Source organism: Papilio machaon, chromosome 23 (assembly GCF_912999745.1).
Source record: "Papilio machaon chromosome 23, ilPapMach1.1, whole genome shotgun sequence".
Lineage (NCBI taxonomy): Eukaryota > Metazoa > Arthropoda > Insecta > Lepidoptera > Papilionidae > Papilio > Papilio machaon.
The window spans coordinates 2280895-2292785 of NC_060008.1; the positions used below are offsets into that span (position 1 = coordinate 2280895).

The window sequence follows — 11891 nt, forward strand, 5'->3', positions numbered from 1 at the left end:
CAGAACTACCAACATATCGATAAAATTGTCCGTAGAGAAGAAATATGTTTTAGATTTTAACCATTTTACGAAATCTTACAATTCTACCGATCTTTAAATAAATGCTCATGAGTGTTGATTGTGCGAAATTTTAAGAAAGAAAAAGAAGAAAGGAGTGTAAGATGTCGTTCGATTCCTATTCTTCGACAGAAATTTTCAAATAAATATTTACTAGTTAAAATTAAAGTTTTGATCAATTATATTAATTTAGAAGCCTCCTTTCATATTGATAATGATTTAAGACTTTGTGTGTTAGCGACGAGAGTACCTGCTACATTAAAGTAAATTAAACTTCGTAAAAAGCGGTATACGAGAAATAACATTAGATGTATGATGTAACTGTAACTATGAATGATTATAGGATTTGAGAGAGTTATAAGGAAAAAGTATGGCCTGCGGCGTAAAAGTGGATATTGTGATCATTGTCGAAGCATGTTTCGATGGATTAGACACGTTAAACGGATGAATGGAGAAAGGTTGAGTTTATATGATGTGAATGAGGTGAAAACCTGAGACTGAGACAAATGGAAAATCTAGGATGTGGCGTGATTATGTCGTTTTATTGTACATTTCAATGTATAATAACAACAATAATAAAAGTTTTATGTAATTATGACCTGAAACAAATAATCTAATTACGAAGAGAACAAAAAACAGTGATACAAAATGTGGCATTCACATTTGAATTTGTAAATTATTTCATATTAATATTCTCAAATAACATATTGCAACACTAAGTTTGACAGCACCATTACGAAAACACAAGCGCATAAATGTCTCTCCGCGATATTTTCTTGAGAAATGACTTCGACAAATGATGGAAAAGACGTGAATTGTAAACAGTCAAGTGGCCCAAAAGGCAAATTATATTTTATTGAACTTTACAAGGTTAGTCTAGTTTTAAAATCCTAGATATTCACGATTCAGTGCGACGCCGTTTGATTGTAAGATCATTTTATGGCCGCCATATTTGCAATGTACCTGCTCTTGTTTTCGTGTTTTTTATAGATATAAGCTTATTTCATAATGATTATGCATACAATGTCATGAGAATTACTTTATAAAAATCTACAACATAAGTTGTGACAAAATTAAACTCCTATTTGTACTATGCTTTTGTCTCATCAGACTTGATAGTAGGTATCTTAAACCATCAATGATGATGTCTGCCATTCTTCAATTCCAAGTAATCACGTACTCCTTGAATTTTGTCTAAATAAGATCACTATCCTTACATGCATACATCCAACATACATTGAATCCATATGCCTTTTTAATCTCTTATATATGCTATATGTGCAATATGTTGAATAATAAAGCATTGTAATTTGTGAGTAGTAAAAAAATAAAAGTGGCTTACATTTAATACTTATGTATTACTGGAAAACAAATGTGAATGTTTTTGCTTAGGATTCTATAACAAAGTTACAATATTAATAAAAGCATTAATCTTTCAAGTATCATATTTTTAATTTTGCACAAGCTTCATGTGCAGGATTCAATTAATACAAAACAAGAATGATTTTAACTATTATATTAAAAGATAAATAGAATTATGCTGTTTATTTTCTTTAACATCATATCTAAATCTAGTAATAAGATAAAGAAATATTCATTTATTTGATAAGTATAGAGATTATTAATTAATCAAGTAAATATTTGTTAGATTAAATAAGATTTGAGTCATGTGATGAGAAGCATTATGCCTCTTCATCAATTGGGTTAAAATTGGTGGACCAATAATATTGATTTGTCATAAAATTATTTTATTTTGTTCCGTAATATTATACTGAAAATTTATCTCATATCAGCTGCGGTTATATTGTATGATGGAAGTGAAAAAGTTAAAAGTTGATATTTGATGTAGTCACATGGAAAATATCTACACTATGGACCGATTTCTTTTCTTGTTTCTCATGTCGGGTGGTGTCAGAAGTTGATATCTCTCAGTGAATAAAGTTTTAAAAGACCAATGCAAGATCGATTATCAAGAATATAGAGGTGGTAAATAATAACAGTACCACTGAAGTATATGGTGATCACAAACTACTAGCGACAAGAGCTTAAAGTTTTTCTATTCATAATGTCTTCTTACTCATTTTTATTTTTGCTGTATTTTGAATTATTTATTTTATATTATACTAGCTTTTACCCGCGACTCCGTCCGCGCGGAATAAAAAATATAAAACGGGGTAAAAATTATCCTATGTCCGTTTCCTGGTTCTAAGCTACCTGTCCACCAATTTTCAGTCAAATTGATTCAGCCGTTCTTAAGTTATAAATAGTGTAACTAACACAACTTTCTTTTATATATATAGATTTAATTTAACAAATTCCAAAAGTAGGGTTGGCGACAGGCAGGCTGCCATAAAAACAAAGCCAAAACTGTAAGGTCTATAAAACCTTGTGTGCCCGACTCCACATGATTGGGAAAAGGCCAGGGAGATGATGATGATAATGGAAATTTATAGTAAAAAGTAATTTAACATAAAATACTAAATTTAAAATTTGCAACTCCATCTACACAGAGGATATATTTTCATAAAACCCAAAATAAGTACTCTGTTATTTGTATTGAAAAGTGTCTGATAATTTTCACATCTTGTATTCTCATTCCTATTACATATATTAAGGTAAACTGAAGAACTCTGCCTGTTTTTTGTTTTAAGTTTTTTATGTATATATATATATATATATATATATATGCAAAATATATAAGAATCTTTCATGATCAGTTTACAAAACAAAAATCTGTTATGAAATTTTACATGAAGCTTTGTTTTAAACAGAGTATACATGACCTTAATTCAGATAGAATCATAGTTTTGTTTCATGAAAATTATCTCTTGTAGCATTAGGTAAAACATACATACATTTTATAATGTCTGTTTCTGGCTTTTGTAGCTTGATAGAACTCACCATATGATTCACACTAAGTATATTTTGTGTGCTTTTGAAGTTGTGGGCGAACCCTAGTTCATATATAAAATCATCATCTCCCTGGCTACTTATGTGGGGTCGGCACACAATGTTTCATGAACCTTATGGGTTTGGCTTACTTAAGTTTTTACGGCCGGCCGCCTGCCTGATGTCAGCACTAATTGGGAGGAATTTTTATAAGTAAATATAACATAATAGTTAAATAATATAAAATACAAGTTATTATTCAAAAAAATAATATAAACAAAAGATAGAAATTAAAATAAAAAGAGGCTCAGCTGATGATAACATCTTAAGATCTTTTTTATCTTACTCTCATAATGTTTTTCATGAATGTCTACTTGTTTCATTGAGTTTGACCAAAACTGTTTGTTTAATTTTGGTGAGTAAGATGTTAGCAGATTTGTTCTGTAACAATAGCATAGGTTATTTGTGATAAATGATAGTAATTATAGTTTTTAATTATTGCGTTTTAAAACTAATGTCATGAAAGTAACCTTAGTAAGTTGGGCAGAGATTATGTTTTTTTTTTGGTTTATTTTCATTTGTATCCTTACCAGTTTCCACTCGCTAACACATGTACAATAATATTGTTAGAGAGAAAATCAACACAGTTCCGGTGTATCGGCGCAGCACTAGACATGTCAAATATCAACGCTTACGTCCCCTCACTACAGCTATCTGACACTTGGTTTTGGGAACTTTAGCGCGCAATTTGCTCGAGATGATCTTGACTAATAATCTCTAAAAATATATTAACAAATTTAAAACTAAATAATTATAAAATTATACTAAAATCAGCCTAAATGTTTTAAGTTGTTCGTTTGGTAATTTAAGCTTCTTTGCATAAGATTTTTGTTAATGATTACATTATTTTGCTAACCATGACAATTAGTTAACAGCAATTACATTTAAACCCTTTGGATATCACCAACTTCATCCTGTACTTGTATATTGAATAATAAATAAAAATAGTTTGTTGTATTGTACAGTTCCTAGATTGTCGGCTGAGCGGGGAGGGGGGCTTGCCGGATCGCACGCAGCATCTCTGCCAGGCGTGGCAGTGCATCCACAGCCTGTGCCTGCAGAGTTCGCCCAAGCTCCACCTGCACCTGCTCGGCTGGCTGCAGACGCACACTGCACGGACTATATTACATGTAATATGACTGATATGTACATTGACCAGCTTACAGATTTATTTAGAACTCCATTGATGTAGCACAAAACTTCCAATATGTATTAATACAAGTATCACCACAGTCAAAACCACAGTATTGATGACCTAGTGTGATGATTACCTAGTTCAGGGATGGCAAACCTTTACATCTTAACGTGCCATTTAAAAAAAAAATTAAAATAAGTTCAAAAACATCATATGATTTTAACTTTGAGAAAAGATCACTCGCATATGCAAATTCTTAATATAAAATCTGTCCAAATGTGTCTTAGAATTTATTAAAGAAATTATTAAATGATATCTTTAATTTTTTTGTTTTTCCAATGTTAGACGGAATGGCAAACGCCAGACATACTACCACAGCATGCCAAGTTGGTCGAGGCGATCGATGTTCATATCAAAGAGAGCAAAGACGCGATCGCGAAAAGAAATGGATCGGGTCTGTTTTGGGAAATACATTTGCTGAAGAGGGCGGAGTGGTTCAAGAAGGTTCTCTCCAATCCTTGGGGACATCCCATCCTCAAGAGGCTTTCAAACCCCACAGAAGAAAAGCCCAGCGATAAAGAAGGTACACACACATTAATATTGATACAGAGGGATCTCTCTTAGTAGAAATTATGATTTGAATGAACAACATGTGACAACTTCAAAGTAATTTATAAATTCTTTAACAATTCTCCTATTGTAATAATATTAAATTGCAGTGATAGAATGGCTGAAGGAGGAGCGCAGCGAGATGTTCTTGTCGCGGCTACGGCAACTGGCGATGTCGAAGGCGTGCGCCGACATCGCCGCCTCCCTCGCCACCGCAGTCATGGACCGCGCACGAGCCTCCGCCGCTGCGCACGAACACGATAAAGGTAAGGACTGTTATGACAAGTGTGAGCACTTTCATAACAAAACCAAGCTCTCATAACGAAGGTGAGTACTTAAAGAGTGAGCATTTTTATTATAAAGATGTGTACAGTTTTCTTAAAGGCAAGCACTTTCATATCAAAGGTGAGCAATTTTTAGTAAAGGTGAGCACTTTCATATCAAAGGTGAGCAATTTCTAGTAAAGGTGAGCACTTTTATGTCAAAAGTGAGCAATTTCAATTTTATTTTGATAATATATTTGTATTGTTTCCTGTTATGGGAAATCCTAATCAAATGCTTTCAGGTTGATAATTGGATATCTTTTGTTCACAGATAAGATGAATAAAAGTGAACCAACATTTGCGGATACATTGAGTAGGGAAGCCGGTTTTAATTCAGAAGTTTGGGATCTCCTCACAGATTTGGAGTTTGTGCTTCTCTACCAAGGTGACAATGCATCGCGGTGCATAGAATTGGTAAGAACAATAAAGTTATTTTAGTTTGTTACTTGCAATAACCTTATTTTCTATTAAGTATTTATAATTTTTAAAAATACAGTTTCTATTTCATGTCTTCCTTCTTGGCATTAAACTATAACTTAATTTTATTTAAAGAACTTAAGAAATAATAATTTTTGTGGATATTGCCTGATTATTACTCAGTATGTAACAATGTTAGTGCATACTGTTTAGAACAAAAGTTTAGCAGCGAAGATGAGCAGGGATCCCCAAACTATTTTGGACAAGTGACCCCCTTTTCCAAAATTAACTGTTACCACAGACCCCCCCATGGCCAAATTACCTACTTTTAAGATCAATTATTATTATTATTATTCATTCTGACTTAGGTCAATAAAAGACAGAGTGAGAATTAGCAATGCTTTAAGTTCGATATCGACCTCTTTGTGAATCTCTAATCTAGAGTAAGAATGAAGTAAGTGTAGATGGTTTATGTGAAAGAGGATATGAGTAAGAAGAAAATGAATTCAGATATTATGATGAGATGTATGAAAGAGTACATGTGCTGACCTTCCATAGGGAAACAGGCAGGTTGATGGATTATGGATTATTGTTGTCTATAAAACAATATAAAAGTTATTGTTACCTCTGTTGTTTTTTTTTTTCAAAGTATATTTGCAATGATACGTTTTTAAATGAATCTTAGTGTGACAGTAATTAATCTTAGTCGTGTTTGTTAAAGGCGAAACAGCGTTCTCTGCGTAGCGGCTCCAATCTAGTGGAGCGGATGCTGGGCCGCGTGGACAAGGTGCCTCGCGAGAAGAAGCTGTGGAAGAACGCTAAGAAAGTTGCTAAACTGATTGCACAGGTATATAGATAGTGTTTATATTTTGTTATAGTTTTTTTTTGTTGTTTCAAAAAGTCAAAATATTCTCAAAACATCTTGCCAACAATTTCTTTTCAGTATTGTATAGGGAAAACAAATTTAGAAGAATGATTTATAATTCGGTTTCAATACTAGCATTCCATCGCGACTTTGTCGGTACTGAATTAAAAACAAAAGCAATAAATAATAAAAAAAGCAGCTAGTAAATGCTACCGCGTGTATAAGATACCTTTCCGTCAATTTCCTTTCCAGAGATAAACTTGAACAAACGTGATCTTGCGTACAGACAGACATATAGAGAAATTTTTTATAAAAGTAGTTTTTATTTATCAACAAAGCAAATACATTATGGATATGAAATATGATTTATTCTTCTATATTACATACAGACATATTTTTATAAATTTAGATTTATTAGTGCACAAACCTTATCCGATATAAGAATAACTCACCGAAAAAAGTGTTAAAGATGCCCAAATTTTTTTTTTTTAATTTTAATATAGATAGATTGTTTGTAATACTGTATGTGTAAAGGTGACAATAACACGGTGCATGGTGTTACCATCGTGTGCGGGCGTTGTGTACGACGCTCTGTACCGTTGCTCGCGCTCACTGGCAGCACTTCTCCCACCTGAGGCGTTACCGCGAGCTGCAAATGCACTTGCCGCACCTGCAGCCACCGCTGCACATCTTCACACATTGGCTACAGCTGTTGCTGAGAAGGTAAAACATGCAATAACAGATGAAATTACATCCAATAATGATTGACACCAGCAAAAATAACATCTCTTACACGAATGAGACTGCATAGAAGACACTTCATGTTGAAGTTATTACTCGTACAGTTTGATGAATGCGTTTGAGACCTAATTTAAGTCTTCATCCCCTTCTCAAGCCTTTCTAATAAGGATGTGATGGGAAGGGGAAATGGATTTAGCCGATGAGTGAATGTATAGGAAGAAAAAATATCCTCTTCCCCAGTAGCCTCATAGGTCCCGTTAATGGTAGGCAACAAATCTAAAAGTGCAGCTATCTATCATCAACAGACACTTCGCTATTTTTGCGAATTCATGTGGCCGTTTGATAATTTGCCAATTCATGTGGCCGTTTGATAATTTGCCAATTCATGTGGCCGTTTGATAATTTGCCACATTTAGCTATAATAAAAAAGCTTTGATACAGTATGTACATAATTTTTTCACATATCTCTCTATAACAGGGATTATCAAACTTATTTCTTTTACCGCCCCCTTTGAAAATCAATTATATTTCAGAGCCCCCTAATTTTTATTCAGCCCTAAAACTTAAAAACCACAATTTCATTACTTTAATTAATTTCAACTCCCCCCCATTTATTTTAGCCCCTTAACGCCCCCTTCTAGGTTTCAAACACCCCCGAGGGGGCGTTATCGCCCACTTTGAGAAACACTGCTCTATAACATCCGTCATATCTGAATTAACTCCCTTCTTACGTATCTTCTTTCACATAATTCAATCCGAAATTTCTTTAAGTAATTTTGTATGAAATGAAATTCAAAAATATTTCGATATTCCTCTAAACAATGGATTTATGTTTATCGATTTTTTTTTATAAATAGAACTTTAGGCGATGGTTTTTTTTAATCCTTTTTATGATATGATTTCAGTGCAAAGATGAAATGAAGGCATTCGTATGCGAGTTGTATGTGCGTGCGATAACTACCGGCATGAACGAACTGGAGAGACTCAAACTAAAGACTGAAAAGGTAATTAATTTAATATTTCCTAATTTTTTACATCTCTTAGCAAATTTAAAAATATAAACACAAATTAACACATATTGTATTTGTTACATGAAAAAATAAATAATAATAAAAAGTATGGCTAACATTTCACAGACAGAAAAAACATACTAGACCTACCTTTGTACCAGTGTACTCTATATATGAATAGGACGTTACTTAGAAATGACAGCCTTTCTTTGTTCCGACATGAACATACCTGTTGATATACCTGACAGTTAATTCTATCTTTATTATTAATTCCAATCAAACCAAATAGAACTCGAAACCCAAATAGACAAAATACCACGGCTTATAGCCTGTCCATCTATATCTATATATATAAAAGAAAGTCGTGTTAGTTACACTATTTATAACTCTAGAACGGCTGAATCGATTTGACTGAAAATTGGTGGACAGGTAGCTTAGAACCAGGAAATGGACATAGGATCATTTTTACACCGTTTTCTATTTTTTTTATTCCGCGCGGACGGAGTCGCGGGTAAAAGCTAGTTTAATATAATTTAATATCAGGTCAGTGACCCGAATCTTCCCACGAAGTGAATGCAAATCTTCCCACATTTTATTTCTTAATATATAGTTATAAATAGTGTGAATTTAATTAAATATATTTGTCCAGGCGTCCGAAGCTAGAGCGACAGAACAAATGTTGAGCACATGGTTCACACAACTGGGCTCGTTGTTATCAAAGAGTCCTCGTTTGAACTATGAGTGCGCGCTCACAGCCTTCTCTGTCCACCCCTCACCGGCGATGTACGAGCGTATTGTTGCAGCACCCGCGTTACCACCACTTACTACTAATACTGTGAGTTATAACTATTTTTTTTTCTTATAAATTGGTTAATGCTAAGAAATGTCATAAAATAAAATTTGTGCATATATTGTTTTTTATGTATAAGGGAAAAATGTTTTAATTTTACATAATCTAAATGTTACTTTTGTGAAATACTTTAAAATGGTAATGTGTTTTTTTACATTTATTTTTATTACATTTTAATTTTAACATAGTGTAATTCGGGTTCATCTGGTTTTATATTTTTGTATAAATTTTCTAGGAATCCACTGAAGCCTCGGCAGATGCAAACTCAGAGTTTGGAAGTTGGGCTACGGACAGTCGGACGACGACTAACTTTGTGAAGACTTCAGAGACATTAAATATTAAACAAATACAAAATAATGTAAGTACAATATATCTTACTTCTTACTAATATGATGGATGGATGTTTGAAGGTATCTCCGGAACGGCTAAACGGATCTTGATGAAATTTAGCATAGATTTAGAACATAATCTGGAAGAACACATAGGCTACTTATTACGGGTTTTTTTAATTCCGTACGAATGGTGTCGCGGGCAACAGTTAGTTTCCTAATAAACTACGAGTGATAATATTTTTGCATATGTTTTAAACTAGGAAATGGTATAATGTAATCTTAAAATAGTTAATCAAAAAGGATAAATAATTTTAATTAAATAACAGAATGATTACTTATTTCAAATTTGTTCGATTGCTTGATCAATTGATCGCACGACAAAATTATTTGACAGAAAATTTGTCATTAAAATTTAGTAATTTGAATGAATTTTTTTACACTTTACACTTCACACTATATATCTGATACGATTATTTTGTATCATGCTGTCTCAATTTAAAGGATGGAGGCATTGGCAACCTTATTGTAAGTTTAAATGTAGACCCCAAGATGTATTTATTCCTTGTATTTTTACTTTGTGGCTTTTATTATCGGTGGAAATTATGAAATCACATTGTTTTTTTATAGAATTATCGATGTAAAATTGCCTGGTTTTGTTTATTTTTCTTAATTTGCATATCCATTCAGGTATTTTAAGTTATGAATGATTAAGCATACTCTTTACTTGATAAGTAACATAAGTTAGATGTAGTTGTTTTAGGACTAATACAGTTTGTTGTCTAAACAATTAATAGTAAATATAAAAGAAAATAAAAAAATAAATTCATCATCAATGTAAAATTCAGAAAAAAATCTATAAATTCATTTATAAAATGGATCAGCAATTCTTGAACTTGATTAACTTGTTCTATTTAACAAAAACTAAATCTTAGATAATGTAATTCTGAAACAAATTAATGTTCAGTTAAATATCCAGGAAACTGACATAGAGGACTTTATTTTTATTTTCTGAGTAACTTGAGGGTATGTACTATGAGAGGTCTTTTTTTCTAGTCGACAAAATCATGCCTAAACAAAAGATTGAACCTTTGTTATAATAATTACAGGCAAATGTGTTATCAACCGCTGTACTAACTGAGGGAGAGGCGATTGGCTTGGGCACGGACTTGTGTCAAGACTTGGCTGTGCTTCTCTCCGGACCTAGACATAAAATACTCTCCTGGGACATTAACAGGTATAGTCAACTGTCATAAGAGATATAGTATAATATGTTTTTATGAGAAAATATACAGAAAATTTGAATCATCGTTCCTTGTGCGCGTGCGTGCTAAGGATTGGAATAAGTTGCCGGCGTCAGTTTTTCCGTCCAAGTACGATGTGAGGGCCTTCAAGAGTAGAGTGAATAGGCATCTACAAAGCTAGCGCTTACCATTTTTAGACCACATCTTCACCTCATCGGGTGAGATCGTGGTCAAGCGCTAACTTTTTCAATATAAAAAAAAAAAAAACTGCCTTATGCTCCCATAGATGTCATCATGATTTAGAGCAGGGATCCCCAAACTATTTTGGACAAGTGACCCCCTTTTCCAAAATGAACCCCATGGCCAAATTATCTACTTTTAAGATTAATTATTATTATTATTATATTTCATTCTGACTTAGGTCAATAGAAGAAGACAGAGTAAGAATTAGCAATGCTTTAAGTTCGATATCGACCCCTTTGGGAATCCCTGATTTAGAGTGACAGTAGCACTAAATATACCACTGATGTACAAAAACACTTTATTTTAGTACTTTTAGTACTCTGTGGAGTGTAGTCATGGCAACGACTTTGTTAAATTTCTCTTGACACTAGCACCACTTAAATACAAACCATACAAAACTAGTTTGGACAATTTACGTTGCTTCTTGTACGAAGAGCCTTAGTGATTTTTTTTCTTTTTTTTTTAATTAATTAAAACATTAATTAACTCTCAAATGAAATACGTGGGAGTGACTTAGGTTCTAAATATTATTGTGTAGGGATGTCCTGTTGGAGAACTGCAGGACGTATATGGAGCGTACTGACGGGGGCACGCGCGCTCTCACCACTGAACTTAAATATCTCAATTTGGACCCTCGCTCCTTTCAACATTTACCATTTGAAAATGATGATGAAGATAATATTTATTACGGTATCGAGAAAGGTAAGTCAAACTAATAAAGCGGTTCTTTATGTGTTTTAGACTACTGTTCTCGAAATGAATTGCGACAATTTCTAAGTAAATTATCGCATGTTAGGAACTCAAATTTTACAGGATTTTAAACGTTTAATTATTCTCCATGCAACATATAGACAACTGAAATCTTAAGTTCTTATTTGGCAAATTAATTTAAAAAATATAAACACTGTACTTTGTAAAATATTGGGATGTGATTATTTAGACAGTAATTACCTTAACGTTTTGTACCAAATATTGCATTTAAGATGTGACTTTATTATGTTTCATTTTTGCGTACATTAAACATGGAAAATATTTGCAAGATAAACTGAAATTTTTAATTGAATTGTTGATGTTGAATTAAAAGTCCCAGGGATGAAAAAATAGAAAATCTCTTTTAAT

General features: G+C 32.8%; 1 protein-coding gene across 1 annotated transcript in view; it reads left to right on the top strand.

The window, feature by feature from the left end:
- Positions 1-788: 788 nt before the first annotated feature.
- LOC106711206 overlaps positions 789-11891 on the top strand; it is a 28740-nt gene continuing 17637 nt past the window's right edge. The window contains exons 1-12 of the mRNA XM_045683797.1: positions 789-927; positions 3972-4136; positions 4487-4724; positions 4861-5016; positions 5345-5487; positions 6212-6337; positions 6890-7078; positions 8002-8100; positions 8756-8941; positions 9192-9314; positions 10395-10522; positions 11311-11474. Coding sequence (XP_045539753.1) covers positions 841-927; positions 3972-4136; positions 4487-4724; positions 4861-5016; positions 5345-5487; positions 6212-6337; positions 6890-7078; positions 8002-8100; positions 8756-8941; positions 9192-9314; positions 10395-10522; positions 11311-11474 — 1804 coding nt within the window. The 5' untranslated portion in view covers positions 789-840. The remainder of the gene's footprint in view (positions 928-3971; positions 4137-4486; positions 4725-4860; positions 5017-5344; positions 5488-6211; positions 6338-6889; positions 7079-8001; positions 8101-8755; positions 8942-9191; positions 9315-10394; positions 10523-11310; positions 11475-11891) is intronic.